The 16,152-nt window shown below is 40.2% G+C and overlaps 1 protein-coding gene across 1 annotated transcript in view; it reads left to right on the top strand.

The window, feature by feature from the left end:
• Positions 1 to 1,827: 1,827 nt before the first annotated feature.
• srgap3 (SLIT-ROBO Rho GTPase activating protein 3) overlaps positions 1,828 to 16,152 on the top strand; it is a 51,892-nt gene continuing 37,567 nt past the window's right edge. The window contains exon 1 of the mRNA XM_085354165.1: positions 1,828 to 2,187. Within this exon, the coding sequence (XP_085210291.1) occupies positions 1,992 to 2,187 (196 nt within the window). The 5' untranslated portion in view covers positions 1,828 to 1,991. The remainder of the gene's footprint in view (positions 2,188 to 16,152) is intronic.

Genomic DNA, 16,152 nt, shown 5'->3' with positions numbered 1-16,152 from the left:
GATTGCTAAGACTTTGAAGAACTGTTTTTAAACAGAACAACATTATATATTCTGATAGCATAAGATTTGGATTGGACCTCACGCGGTTAATAACATCTGCTGTTGAATCATTTTGCAATAACGAAGTTAAAAATCTCACATTCAGTGGGAAAAAAAGTCTTTCTTTCTTTCTTCTTAAAAATCAAATGATTGTGTTTTGAAATGTGGCAGAACGTAGACCTGGAGTCTGTCAAGTGTCAGCTCATGATACTGATGCCTGTGAACTGCAGATGGAAATAAAATGCAGAGGTGTATAGTGTGTCAGTATGCCGATTTTATGCCATTTCAATGTGAGTCACGCAGCCTGGTTCTTCTGAACTGAGAATAGCTAAGGTGACAACAATCTGAGTTCCCAGAACTGTTAAAGACAGTGACAGATCCAAATGACAGTGTCTGTCAGAAACACACTCAGTCTCTGTCACAATGCTTATCTTCATGACACAAATGCAAGGAACAGGCTGCAACACTGACATGGCACAGGGATCTGTACAAGCACTACTTACTTAAAAACAGAAACTGAATAAATTTGGACCATATTTGTTTGTTCCTTTACAGAGAATTAACAGTTCTTCTCCCCTATTTTATTTATCCTTGCTTCTACTGATGTTTCAAAGGCTTACTGTAGGAGACTAAATATATTGTTGTGACATTATTGTCAAAGTTATCTTTAATTATCAGAAAGAAGAGGTTAAACGTGACTAACATGGACAAGAGGATGCATGCTGGCAACACAGTTTTGCTTTCACCAGCTAATGGCTTGTGTTCATTTATAGGTACCACATCAGTGCCGTCCTGATGTGTTATTGAGCTCTTTAAGGACCAGGCTTCTCACATTTCAAGGATTAACTCTCACAATCTCTTAAACAGTAGCCATGGTGAAAGTAGTGCAGAGATAAAAAAAAAAAGAAAAAAAAAAAAGAGGTTTCCATGCCAATGGCGATTGCTTGGTTAGGTTAGCACTGAAGCTGTGAGAACAACTGAAACAGGAGCCTGAAGGTGGAACACCTTTCGTGTTGATAATGATGCTCTGTGTGCATGCAAATGTTTGAGCAATAAGAACAGAACAACAATAACTGTCGGTAAAAAAAAAATGAAGGTGCGTGGATTACAAATGTGGTTGAATGAGGCTGCTCATGCTCTGAGGATATAAACCATTGTGTGGTTGCAGGGTTGGAAGTAGGCAGAAGTAGTTATAGTGAGGTCTCCAGGAAATAAAGATTTGAATTTATGGAAACGTTGCTTTGTGTGTGTGTGTGTGTGTGTGTGTGCACAGCTCCACGTATTACTGATATTATGGTCAGTACTACACAGTCACATTATGGGGGTAGCTCCATTCTTCTTAAGGAGAAGACATGGTTTAAAGCAAATAAGTAATGGTTAAAACTATAGTTTTTGTTTTCCGAACATTAATGTGTGCCAATGTGTGTCCCCTGAAGTCGTGGATAAACGTGTGTGTGTGAGAGAGAGAGAGAGCGAGAGAGAGGGGGCGGGTGGAAGAGGAAGGAGGGATGGATGATAATGTGAAGGGGGCTCACGTGACAAGCTTTTAAATTCCTGTTTCCCTGCAGCGCAATTTGTCAGTCTGAATTGTGTGTGGCTGCTTCGCTCTTGGTACGCATGCCTGCTTATTTTGGACACAGGAGGTACTAGGACTTTCCTGCTGGAAACCTTCAGGCGTCTCCTTGTCCCCTTCATCATGTTGTTATTATAGTTTTCAGTCCGTTTGTGTGTGTGTTTTAATTCCCTCACCCTGCTGAAGGCTTTGAGTTTTTGAGCAGGAGGAGGAGGAGGACTCCTGGCAGCAGAGAAAGCAGTCAGAGAGAAGAATGCAACACCGGACTGCTGCTCAACTGTCATTTCTGCGATAGGGTGATTAAAAAGCTGGAGGAATACAACTGCGGGATACAATAGCACTGAGCCTCATTATTACTGTTTTTCCCCCTTACCGATGCATGGTCACTAGAAAACAAAGGAGAAAAAAAAACGGAGGATCGCGTTGCAACGTTGCAAGTCGGAGATCAACTGCAGAGACCCCCCCAAAAGTCGTCGACGGACAGGGGCTCAACCCCATAACCCGAGGAACCATGTCATCCACGAGATTCAGAAAGGACAAGGAGATCATAGCGGAATATGAGACCCAAGTGAAAGGTGCGGTGTGAATCTGATGCCTGTGTCCGCTCAGTGCGGATTGTCTGTTCTCTCCTCGAGCCCGTTTTAATTGGCTCGAGCCCTGCACCCCTTTCCTCCTTTATTTGTATTTTTAAAATAGAAAAAATTCAAAGCAATATCCTTTATATTGCAAACCTTATAGCACAGATTGACTTCTCCCTCAAGATAACAAGCAAACCGTGACAGTCAAGTAAATGACAAGAGCAGCAGACTATAGTCTTCTCTCCCGTGTGCAAAGGCTTCTGTCATTAATTCACCATCAGCCAGTGGGATGTCTGTAAGCTGAATGTTAATTTGTCATAATGTGGTTAGGGTCCAGATTCTGCACGCTTTGTTGTTGCTGGGTAAAATGATCCCTGTGCAAAGGATGGAGGTTGGACTGCTTTTATTATTGCACCTCATTCTTTCTGATTCTTGAGGGGGAAGCCTGTGTTTGGCTTGTTGTGGTTTGTGGTTGGATGATAGACTAATATTTAGGAATAGTAGGTTATATATTATAAATCCATATTCGGTGTGTTATAGGCTAATCTCATATGATGACATGGTGGCTTAGACTGAATGCACATAAGTACCTGCTCACCCTCCCCATGCTTTGCCTTTGATTCCTTGATGGTGCCTGTGGTTTGACTCACTGCTTTCACCTGACAACATGGGTAACACACGCTCTTTGATTGCATGCCAGCCTTTATCTAAAACTCATCCGGCACTATAACACGAGCGTATTAGCATTTGCAGTGCAGTGTTTCTCTCACTGTGTGACACCTAGGCTCAGATGGACTCTGCTGGTTTTGGAGTGGTTCTGTACCATTTAATCCTGATTTAATAATTTAAAAGAAAAAATCAGAGGATAACCAGGGCAAATAGCTGAGGAATGAAGACATCAATTGAACACACAAGCATAGGGTGCTGACCATGATTGACTCTGGGGTTCAGTTTCAAGGCCGTAGGCTCACTGCTGGCACTCTCACTCTCTGTGGTTCCACTGGTGCTAAATGTCTGATGATCACCCTTTCAGTCGTGTACCTGTCTGGACCACTGGATGCTAAGTGTGAGAATCTACACTTGTCACATGGTGTTGAAAGTGGATCAGCGGATTCATTTATTTGTTTTGTTACTTTCAACCATTTTCTAACTCTTTTTTTACTGTTATTATGTTTTTTATTCTTTTGTCTTGTGGCCTTGGCTGATCATTGAAAAAAAAAAACTGCTTGTACACAACTGAGCACTTATCTGATTCTCTTGCTTTCCTCTTTACCCAAGACATTTTCTGATAATTCAGGCGTCAGTTTAGTACTGTGACAGAATTGCTGCCGTTTCTTAGATCCAGGCCCTGTCTGCTGCCTCTTTGAATTAGACGGGGCCTTTCAGCTGCGTGAGAAGGAAGGATGTTAATTTATGATGAATGCTGCTTGTTTCTCATTCACAGCTGGTGTGTATCATAGCCTGCAGACAGAGAGGGCTCTGCTCTTGACATACACCGCCTCACAACAATGGTAATGTTATGAGCTGAACCTGGCAGTGAGCGCACGGTAATGAAATTCAGATTGAAAATCGCTCCTGTCTTACTCTGAGTTATTGCTTAATGGCTAATGTGTACATGGCAGAAGGGGCCAGATCATCAGAGTGTCAGTGATGGGTTAATAACACGATGGCGGGGTTGCTTTATTATGTATGAGGGCTTATAGATGGGTGACAAAAAGATCATTTGGCTTCAGAAACAAAGAAGAAACCCCATCAGTAGGTTCACTGTGGCTCAGTACTGGGGTTGCTTAAATGTGACCGGTGCAGGGAGCTGGCATGTCGTATCAAAAGTTAATCTGTTAGAGTGCAACAAACTACTTTGCTAAAATCTTAACTCCTGCTATTAATGAATTCTTGACAACCCTTGAGGCCGGCTGCCAAAGCTGAGGCCTCTGAAGGACCTCTGTGAGACGGGGTTCACTTTGTTCAAGCTGTTCAGCTGGTAGATCTTGCATTAGCATGTCAATAGAGACGGTTCATACACTGCATTTACTGAGGAGTTTGGACTTTTGTAACTAACTGCCGTGTGGTTACTGGACTGCAGCTATTCTTCCTCCTGTTTGCCAGTTTTATAGGCAGTTTGTGAAGTGGGCTAAATCACCAGCAGCTGTCTTGACATTTACAATGGCAGCTTTAGGGATAAACCCATGCTCGTCTGTTATTATGTACACATAAAGGCTACTTTTGGCTGCTCCGTTATTCACAATGGGTCGCTGCAGCGGATAGCTCTGCACCTTTGATTTGGCAGCTTTTTTTTTTTTTTTTTTTTTTACGCCCTTCCCAAGGCAACCCCCAAAGAGTTTGTGTCTCCTTCCAAGATGAAACTGGGATCTTTTGCTTGTTAAGCAAACATGTGAACAACTACACTTTTGAGCCACCGTTATTTTATATACATGTATGTTTTAAAAGCTTTGCAGTCATGACAATCATGAGTTAATTAGCTGGTGGTGATGAAATAGCTTTGAAGCCAAAAATTGAAAGTCAACAGCTGAGCACTGTTTTCACCGTGACTCATTTTTATTTAACTAGTCTGGTGTTTACACACACTCTCTCTCTCTCTCCCTCTCTCTCTCCCTCTCTCTCTCTCTCTCCCTCTCTCTCTCCCTCTTTCTTTTTGTGTGTGCTTTGACTTGTAGCAGGTCCTGTGTCTCCCAAAATCCAGCTCTGTAATAAATCACTAATTGGATGTCTCGCAGTGCATTTTACCGTGTTGCCTTTATTTGTCAAACTGTGCATTTAAATAATGCTGTCTTCTTGTATTTAACAGCTTAAACTCATGCATGGACAGTCTCTGAATGTCTGCAATGGTGACAGTATTGTTTTTTGTTCGTTTTTTTTTGGTCGGCCCGTCCATCCATCAAATAGTTTTGAACACAATGTCTCTGAAATGGTTTAAAGGACTTTCTTCAAATTTGGTTAATATTCTCATGCACTCGAGGATTAACTGATTTGTAGTTTGGTGGTTTGACCTTTTTGGTCATAACCTGAGAAAGAATTAATTATCAAAAAGATTCACTTGCACGTTGAGTAATATGGGGCTACAACTTTGTATTCTGCCATCTTCAGCCTCACTGAGCAAACATGAATTCACTTACTGCCTTTAATGAGGTTCTTTCAGTGTCTTCTCTTATATGCTGTGTTAGTCTGGACGGGCATGAATGTAAACTGAAACCTGACTGGTTTGCGGAGGCAAAGAAACGTGATGCTTTAATTCTAGTTTCATTTGATTTCTTAGTCTGGTAGCTTATATCCAAAGTGTCATATTTAACCTTTTAATGGTATGATGGTAGTCACTTCCAAGAAGTAACTAATGCCTTGCTCTTACACAAGCATCCGATTCATTACTGACAATACATCCACACACCGAACGGGCATTTAGACAGTGACACACTCACCAATGCTGAGATGGTGAAGTGTTATTGAGAGGAAGTAGAGTTTGAATGTGATGGAGCTTACCAAAGATTGGAACTGGTACCATTTGGTTCTAGTTGTTTAGTTTCCCTTGTCATGAACAGAGGAATTAATGCAAGCATGGTCTCATGGAAAATTTTAGTGGTCTACAGATGTACACAAGGTATGACAGCTCATGTTCATGCGGTACGTTTCAGGTGATTCTGAAAAGGAAGCATGGTTTACCACCTCTCGCTTCAAGTTTCTCTTTGCCGTTTGTTGCTAGCCTCTGCTAGTTTCATTCTACCTGACTGAACACAGTCAAGTTTAGACTCCCAAGCAGAACCTAATGAATACCTGAAAAGAATTTGACCAACATTCGCTACATCGTTTGTTACACAATGTGTTATGAAATATTTTTCTGTGTTTTTTGCAGAGCACAAACCTGTGTGCCTCATTTACAGATCAAGCACTGCATTGCAGTATACGGCAAGGTAATCACACACCTATATGTGTGTAATTGTGAGGTGTTATGATATATTATTGGCAGTTTAAGGTCAACAATTAGCTTCCAGATTAACACATGTGCTGTTACAAAACAGTTTTCACTGCTTGTGTGGAAATAAGACTTCAGTATGCCATGTGTTATGAAGCACCTTCTAATGAACCCCGAAGTGTTGCTTTGGTTAAACGCTGATGAGAATTCTGTGAGACACTAGGTGTGTCTCTTTTTGTTATTGCCCCAGGCCACAGACAGCTCTCTGCTGAGTGAGATACAAATCACTGTTCTGGTTGCTGTAGCTGAATTTGTTGCATTTGTGTATTGTTTTTGTCAGTCTGAAGATCAGAGTGTATTGTCATCATGCTTAGATTTGGTTAGTTACCTCTCAGCACCCTGCTGAGTAGCATGAGTGTGGCAAGGTGGAAACACACATGTAGGGAGATGAAGAAATGGTCTCACTGAGTCACTGGCTGAGGATCCTCCAGCTGCCCACTTGTTTGGCAAACCTGCTGAGCATTTGCAGAGCAAAAAACATCCACTAGATATTAAGGCTGAATAAAATTTGTGTGGGACAGCTTGTTTGTTGTGTGGTCCAATAAATCTTGGACTTCATTCAGGGTTGGTTTGTTTTCATGGAGTGGCAGTGAATAGTCAAACACACAGCTCATTCGCTTTCTTGTTTAGAGTTAGATAAGATGGTTTGTACAACTCTGTGTATGCTGGTGTAGTGTTAAGATCCCCAGACCAACAGGAGATCACAAACCCAGCTTCAGGGAGGTCACAAGCTCCTAGTGTGGGTCACAAGCCTGGCTTAATGGGCAGGTTATGTGAGGAAGTCTGCCAAATCAAACATGCAGGTCCATGCTCTGTGATGTGGTGACCCTTTGGGAAATGAGGGAGCACCTGAAAGTACCCTCTTCTCTATTTCTATGTATAAAGCTAGTTTAGATTAGCACATAAACTGGAAACAGCTTGGTTCTGTTCAAAACTAACAAAATATACACACTTGTGTCACTACTCATTAATTAACACATCAGATATTCTTTGGGAGGACAGTTTAGCTAAGAGAAGTTAGCGTGGTGCTAATTACTGCACAGATTTCCAAAACACTGCACTACTCCTTAAACTAATCTTCCAACATCCTTTTATGGCAGGCCACCAAGCCAATCTTAGCCATAATTATAGAATCAGCTAATCTCAGTGACAGGCCATGTTAGCTAAATGAGCTATCTCATTAAAGGCGCTCTCTTTAAGCTGCTTTTGCTGTGCACCTGCAAGCTGCTTTGCAACCCACATCCACCTACTACTTCACATGTGCTCGTGGAAGAACAAAGCCACGCTGCCACATATATAAATTGCTGCAGATGGAAACAAAATCATTTGTAAATAGTGCGTCTGACTGAAATGTGTTTTATCCTTTCAACATTTTATTGAATAAACCTGAAAAGAAAGCTGAGATTTTCTTTATTTTTTGCATTACTTATGGCAATGACGCTAGTAACATTTAAGTATCATTTGTATCATGGCAAAATGCATGAAGTTAGGCATGTGATTATTATGTGTTGTGAGATTCTATTGCACATTGTGGGTGTCAAAACAATATAGAAAGTGAGAATGTAAAACAATAACTGTTTTACATAATGGAAAAAAAAAACACGCTATTGTAGCAGTTGAACTCTAACCCCGGGCATTGTATTTCAGTTGCTGTGCAGTCATACGTGTGTTGGATGGTATATGCACCTCAAACAACACTAAGAATAATGCAAAAGTCTACTGTTTGTAATGACAGATTGTTGAAGTCAGTAATTGTATATAACCCTGTGAATTTGAATCAGTGCATAATTTTGGTTGTTCACTCTATTTGTGTCCATAAGTAAGAAGTACAATATTCAGCACAAACTGTCCACTTGTGTTGCGTTCAGTGAACAGTATAATCATGTCATAATGAAGTTTTATCGTACTCGCTGTCACCAGAGTTTTGCTATAGAGCTTCCTCTTTGTTGACTCTTCTCTCGTCTCTATAAGCTCAGTATGATGAATGCAGCTGCCACTCGTTTAGCTGAGAGTTTGCTCTGTCCGTTTCACGGAAGACATAATCATCCTTTCATAAAATGCCTAACGTCCTGAGCAAAGATTATCATTCACTGCTGTCCCACAGTTTTTCAGTTCACGATGGTGTTGATGAACCAGACAAAGGTCCATTTAAACATGAAAAAGGTTTAATTTCCTTGTTAATGTGATGCCAGTCAGTGCATGATTTCATTTCTCAATTGATTCAGCTCTGAGAAGTATTTCTCAGTTAACACTGTATTACGAGTCCAGCAATGCACAACTGTTGCTTTTGGGAGATAAAAGCATACTGTAGTTGCAGTTTGTCCTCTATTTTCAGAAAGGCACAAACATGTCTTAGAGATCTTTGACGATTGCGTGCAGAATTTCAATGCTCTTATTTTTCTATTTTAAAAATTCCCACATGTCTAACTCAGGCAGTCAGAAAGGTGTGAATGCTGAGACTGAGTGTGTTTGGGTCGCATTGCTGTTCCAGAGGTGAGTTATTGCTGATAGCAGTAGTCTTTACAAGAAAAATTTCAACATGCACTTCCTGCCAAGAGACAGTAACCTTAGAAACAGGCAGAAACAAGTTTGTGTAAAAATAACAAGTTTGAAAAAGTCACTAATGAAGTAATTAGTTCGGTTCTTGCCACTGCAGGTTTGGGACCTGTTAGATAACTTTATTCCATATTGGTGAAGCACATGTCCCACAGCAGACTTGAGATAATTAAACAGCGCACCTATTTCCAGCTAACAGATTGTAGCAGCATAAGTGGCACAGTTTCACGTGCTAATAGAAGCACAAAACTGTGGCTGCAACTACTGGTATTATATTTTTCCAGTACTAATTATCCTGGTAACCTAAAGTATAATTAAACTAAACTATCTTTAAATAGTTTGTTTTGTTTGACCACCAGTCCCAAACTCAGACATTAAGTTTAGAGCTTGGTTTTATGTGCAGACCCTTACTAATTTCAACCTATTTCTTAGTAGGTCATGAGCACATATTGATATTTTTTTCATGATAGCCAGCAAGACAATGAAACTCATGTGTTTCAGTTCTCATGAAATGAATGTTTCGAGACCTCTGAGAGGGGACTAGTCCCCCAGACCACCTTGGAAATTTATTTTTAAAGCAAATATAATATTATTTCTGTGTTTTAATCTGTCATCCATGCCCAGTTGTAGTTTGTTATAGTTTGTACAGTTCCTTAGGCCTCTCTGTAACTTATATTTTTCTTATTTCTTGTCTTCTCCTCATATTTATGTGCTCCTTGTGTATATATGGGTATTTAGAACCGCAAAGTGAACCAGAGTCAAATTCCTTGTATGTGTGTGCAAACTTGGCCAAATACAGATGATTCTGATAACTTATTCTTGTTGCCTAAACCTAACCAAACCGCAACAGAAAGTGAAAATAATCATTTATAGGGTAAAAAGTCATACATTGCTGCAGATTGCAATTTGAATTATGGTGATTCACCGCCGATAGTACCAGAAACTTTTACAGCTTTGATCAGTGTGTGACAGCTCTTCTTCACATGCATACACATAATGAACACAAGGAAAATTCATGTGCTGAACTCAAATCAAGTGATTAAATTGTGTGATTATTCCAGGAACTGTCTTAAGATGGTTTTGTTATTTGCTGTGTCACTTTAGACAAATAGAGAGCAAAAAAATAAAAATGCAGATATTGCTTGATGTTTTTCTGTGATTGTAGCGTGTTTGATGTCTTGACAGTGAAACACCAAAATAACTCAAGAACTTTGACCTGAAAGTTGCAAAAAAAACAAGGGACTTATTTGGTTGTGGCTCACCAGAGAGTCTAGTTAAAGGCCAAACTAGATGACACATCTCCTCTCAAGTTCTGCCTTTTTTTTTTTGTCTTCCACTCTCAGTTTCAGCCAGTAAAGAAATGCAATACACTCATGTGTTTGCCTCAGAAGCCCACACCATCCAACGAAAGCTCGGTAATGTTGGAAGATTCCAATCAGTTAAGTTGCCCATTGTCTCAACTGTATTTAGAAATACTCTTTGAAATTGCCTCATCAACTTCATTTTCAGATTTTCTCCACTTGTCAGTGCACACGTGTCTCTTCATTCAATGCTGCCACCTATTCACACCCATCAGATCCCACCTTTCCTCCAATAAGCGTCTCCCCAGGGAATGGAACACGCCCATGTTGCCATGGCGACACCTCTCAGCCTGGTCCTGCAGAGCTGGATCATGGATACAGCAGATGATAGACAGCTCGACTCTGAGAGGGCGTGTGTCTCAAGCTTTCAGTTTCCCTGAAGTCTTTAATGATTTCCAGAAGTCTTTAGAGCAATCAGGAAGCCAGGGATGGTTTTCTTTGCTCTTTTTATAAAGCAACAGTTATAGTCTTTTTTTTTTTATTGTTATCGTGTGTTTTCTTCAGTTTCAGAAGGGTTAAAAAAGACATTCTGCCCATTCAAATACAAAGTTATTATATCTAGTAATTGTTGCATAGAAAATGTTGATTTCCACAGTGGAGCATTTGACTGTAATAATGCAATGTAGTGGGAAAAAAAAGCACGACACGAGGTAATTTGATAGATTCTTTTTCTTTAGAGCTGGATTGATTTTTAGTTTACTAGACAAAACATCCGGTGGAAAATACTATAAACCAGCAGATAATCAGGAAGGATGACTGACAAGTGACATCTTGCTGTAGGATACACCATCAGTTCCTCAGCCATTGATTGGACTCAGCTCCTGTTGTCTTATCTTTGTGGACATGTGCTGCAGCTTGTCTGTGCCGGAGACGAATCAGACGAGATAGAGACATACAGAGAAGAACCTGTGCTGACACTGGGAGCATGCCCTTGTGAATCCAAAATTGTGTTAATCATTAGAGGATTAAAACAGAACAGAAAAAAGGGGGATTAGTTCAACGACTGGAACTTGTATTATGAGACTCTGTGTGTGGGACAGATAGAGTGAAATAAGGTCTGTATAAGGGTTGCATTTGTCTGTTCTTTTCACACAAATTTGTCTCTGCTGTGTAGAGCCCAGATACTGCGGCGCTGAGTTGGGGATTAGAGAAATTTGGCTCAGAGTTGCCTTTGTGTGATGTCTATGTGTGTGTGTCTCATTTTTGTGTGTGTTTTACTGCATGGTGATCTGAACACCCAGGGACATTATTTTCAAAGCGTTTAATAGCTTCTGAGGCTCATTAAAATCTATAATTTATCCAAATTACGTTAGGAGACTCATAGTTCTTGCATCCTCAGACATTTTACCACTGCCTCATGTACTCGCCTGTAATTAACGACAAATAGAACATGTTCACTTTCAAACTTTTTATATGTGGGATTACGTTTTAGTTGTTATGTTACTCTTTAGGGAAATGACCAGTCTTTCCTGCTTCTCCTCAGTCACTTGGCTGCCCTGTGGAGCCCAGCCTTCCCTGCTGCCCTCAGGATGCTCTGCAGAAAATCCCTCTCATTCACTGCACTCCTATTTTATCTCCGCTTCATTGCGTCAAGGCGTCACGTGGCCCTCCCAAACGGCAGACTTGCAGTAAAATGCTCTGCCAATGCATCACCCCTGATGTCCTGTACTGGTTCTGGGAAGAGATGCAGGTTTTATTGATTGATTCATTTTATGTGGAAAAGGGTGATGTCTTGTTCTCAGCTTAACATACAGAGGGAATGATGCCTTAAAAGAAATGTCAAAGTCCATTAAATGTGGATCAGCTTTACACTCATGCATATGTTTAGGACATTTTTGTCATTGTTTTGCACTGAGTTGTGTTTTGGTGACAGACATATTTAAGTTGCATCAGAAACCATGATTTCTGATCAGAGGGACTTTGTGGATAAAAATGTAAATCTTTGACAGAGCAGCCAGTTGTTTTGGCTAACTAAGCCTGCTGGAACAACACATTGGAACTGATGTGCAGTCAATGTGGATAAACTGGCCGCAGTCAGTGACCAGGTTATGTGTCAAGATTTGCCCATTATTGAATCATTGAAAAAAAAAATCATTATTCCTTATTGATTACTTTACTTCTGAGTACTACAAATCAGAAACTGGAATCTTTATAGAGCTAAGCCGGTGATTTTAAAAGTGTCATATTGCTGTCTTTGAATAGATTTTTTGTAATCTGTGTGCAGGGAGTCAACAGGAAGTCAAGTGGGTCAACTAGAGGATGTCTCTAATGCAGATGTTATTAAAAATATATGTAAATCTGGGCTTTAAATACATGTCATGCTCAGAACTATGTCACCAGAACCTTTAAACGCCACCCAAAATAGTCACAAATCAAATTTGTGTAATATAGCCATAGCACAAGCCGGTGGACATAAAAGCTTGAAAGGTGCAGATCATTTCATACACATTTTATTTGAACCAAACTTTTTACAGACATGCCACAATTCTGTTCATAGACGGTCAGTTTGGGATTCATTTTTTCTGTGCGGCTAAGAGTGATTACTAGAAAGATGCCCTTACTGTGTTGTTGCATAGCTGCCGGCACAGGATTTTGTCTGTAACGGGCCAAAGTTCAGGGATCTCCAACATCCTACTATTGTTTTTTGAAGATTTCCTGTTCTGTGAAGAGTTGAGTGTTCACTGTGCTTCAGTTCCCTTCCCTAAACGGTGTATAACAAGTTTCAGTGTCGAGCAGGTGCTATTCTGAAGGACCTGAACTTAAAATCATGAAGTCAGGAACATAAAGTATCTGTTGCTTCTATGTGCAAGTAGCAACTTTAGGAAATACAAAACAATTGCTCAAATGACTGCTAGAAGCTGCTACAAAAGGTAACTTAGTCCTGTGTTAAATCTCTAATTCCGAAGCAGAATTCAACATTTTTTTAGAATCAACTTTCACGGGGGTGAATTTTTTTGTATGTCAAACATCTAAAAATGTGCAAAGACGTGAATTTATGCATGCAGGAATTTTTAATGACAGGTGGATGCTGACACAGCCAGCTATCTGTTAACTTCACTTCAGCTCATTTGAATCATTGAAGTGGCTCTCTCAACTGTTTGTAGTGTTGGTGCCTTTTGGAGCATTTTTATGAAATTATCTGTAATAACCTGACTTGATGTGTAGTTAACTGTACTAAAAATGTTTCAAGGAGTTGGAAATTTGTGTGCTATTTTAGTCATATTATCACTATTCATGGATGTGTGACCGAATCTGTGGATGGCACGGAGCTAAGCTAGCTAGTGCTATTTTGCCATTTTGCGCTAGCAAATATGTTACATCTCTAGCTCCTATACATTGTTACTGTGCTATCAAATAACTGTATAATTGGACACCTAAAATGGATTTGTATTTTGTCACACCAACTATGGTATGAATGGATCTTGGTACATGCTCATATATCCAGGTAAACAAGTCCCAGACTGCAGCTACTCCCCAGCTGTATAGTATTCATAGCCACTGAATAACAGTCAGTGGCTGTTGAATCGTTTTACAACTGTAGAAGTATTTGATTTATTGACAGTTTCGTTGTGGTCCAACTCATGAACCGTGACAAAAGCTAAAGTAACCAGGGTGAAGCCAGCCAAACAAATAGCATGGTGGAGGCTGATGGGATGAGCAAAGTCTGAAATAACCAGCTCTTAAATGTGCCAGAGAAACCGGCCATGCACTCCCATTTGAACTGATTAACTCCACCTACTGGGAACTTGCAAGACAACACAGAAGGAGAAATGGGGAAGAACACAGGGCAACTGGGTGTACTGTGAAGTGAGATTAATGGGTTAGTGATCTATGTTGAACTTAAAGTCAGACTTAAACATGTCACAAACGTTTCTCTCCTCTTACCTGGCTAAATCACCATGGTAACTTATGATACAAATAATCTGGTAAGGAGCAGGTTAATGTTCAGAGGTTTATTTTGCAAGAAGAGCCACAGTTTCTCAAATTCCTTTATTTACAGCATGTTTTATCACAACTGAAACCCAGCTCTAAAGTTACAGCAGTGCAAACTGTGTATCCCATCATCACTGAAATTTGCATAAATGCAGCTGGCAATCCAAAAAACAAAAAAAAAGTGTAAATGTTTTTATTCTTAATTCTAACCTGCTGCTACGTCTGTTCCACACTGCTGGAAGTGGTAGAACACACACCAGGAACATCTGTTCAATCAATAAAATTCATTTCACATTGATCTGCCTTTTGGCTAGTAACCTTTAATATTTAAATTTATCCAGTTTAGTTTTTCACAGTTCTAATTAGCAGCTGCCACATTACAAATAAACTATAGGTCTGCGGGATAGATCGCCAGATTAGTGATTTTCTGCAGCATTTATCTCTTGTCTTATTTGCAACAGTGCTGCAGTTTTAATAATGATGAGAATAATAATAATGTAAACTTTATTGATCCTCGTGGGGAAATTCCTCTCTGCATTTAACCCATTCACTCAGTGAAGCAGTGAATGGGTTAAATGTTCTTTAAAGATATTTTTATGTTCTCACTGTTTTATCATCATTGATAACATTTCAGCTGATGTGACACTCGAAGGGGTCATTTAGTTTGGAAGAGTCACATGATGAGTGAGCACACAGAGCCTGAAGCAGAAAGCCCGGCTTAACAGAGACTTCTGAGAACCACCATCTGATCCCTGTTATCTCCAACTAGCATTTGAACTCTGTCAAGCCAGCTAACGCTGACACAGTCTGGTTGTGTTGAACTTCCTTCATGGTGTAGCCCTCAGGTTCAGCCAAGCCAGGAGGGCCATCACAGTTCGAGTATATAAATGTTCTTGAAAGCATTAGGGTTTGTGTGCCATACTAGTCACAGAGTATTTCATCTGGGCAATCCATAGTCTTTCAACAATTACATGGTAGAAAGACAAAGGATATCAGATATTACAGAAATGTATCTATCTAGCAAAAATATTAATGCGTTGTCTTTAAAACTGTAACGAGGCATCTTTAAATTTACTGCACACACATATTCACAGCATTTTGCCAACCTCACAGACGGAAGCGAACTAAAGAAGGGTCCTTCTCTTTGAAGAAACCACAGCAAATCAAGCCATACTCAGTGTGCTGGAAATACTTAATTCTGAATAATTCTTCAATTGCTCATGGTTTCTCAGAGGGAAAGGCACACTTCTGGTGTGACCTATTTTTCCAATCTCATCTGTCAAAAGCAAGGCTGCAGCTGGTGGTTCCCTTTCTGTAAAAGAATGTTTTTAAAAGTCCTCCATGTCACTCACGCACATTGCTGTCACATTTTCCTCTGGCTTCTTTTTTCTTGCCTTGAATTCTTCTGCATTGTTTCTGTCTTCTGAAAGTAATATATATATATAAAAACATAACTGAATGTTTGGCAAAGCATTCCTGACAGAAGTGAAGTAGTAAAATACTGTATATCCCTGAGCTCTGATTCAGTTCCCACTAAAAACAGAGCTTTAAGCCCTGCTGAGAGAGAGAGAGGGAGGCCCCCTGGATAAAGGGGAGGGCTGGGACAATGGTTAACCACAGAGTGAAGCATGCCGCTTGAGGCTGAAGCCAGGCGGCACGACATCACAGGGAGAGCAAAGGCTCCCTGTGCACAGTGTTACGGTTTCCCCAGCAGTCAGAGCCAACATATATCCATGATGAGGGCTTTGCTGTCCAAATTACACCCTCAGCAGCATGAAAACACAGTCTGTGTCACTGCTGTGGTTTCACCATTCAGCTGGCAGTTCGTCTGCCTGCAGAGTGTCACTGACACGGCTTTGATACTGTACGTGTGCGATTCATCCTGCCTTCATTTTAAAGGTTATAACTTGCAGTGACTCATATTGTAAATAAGAGATGTTGCAACATGACATGCCTTGCATTAGGAAGTTCTTCTTCTTCTTCTTCTTCTTCTTCTTCTTCTTCTTCTTCTTCTTCTTCTTCTTCTTTTAGCACATTTTCATGCAGAAAAAATAAAAGATCCTTTTGATTGGTGGAAAATCTTAATTGCCAAAAGTTAGCACAATGTGGCTCTTGGCTTTATTTAGT

Source organism: Diplotaxodon limnothrissa, linkage group LG5 (assembly GCF_057381915.1).
Source record: "Diplotaxodon limnothrissa isolate DT_005_m linkage group LG5, D_limnothrissa_male_GT1.1, whole genome shotgun sequence".
Taxonomy (NCBI): domain Eukaryota; kingdom Metazoa; phylum Chordata; class Actinopteri; order Cichliformes; family Cichlidae; genus Diplotaxodon; species Diplotaxodon limnothrissa.
Note: the sequence above shows the minus strand (reverse complement) of the source record. Positions and strands in the feature narration are given on the sequence as shown.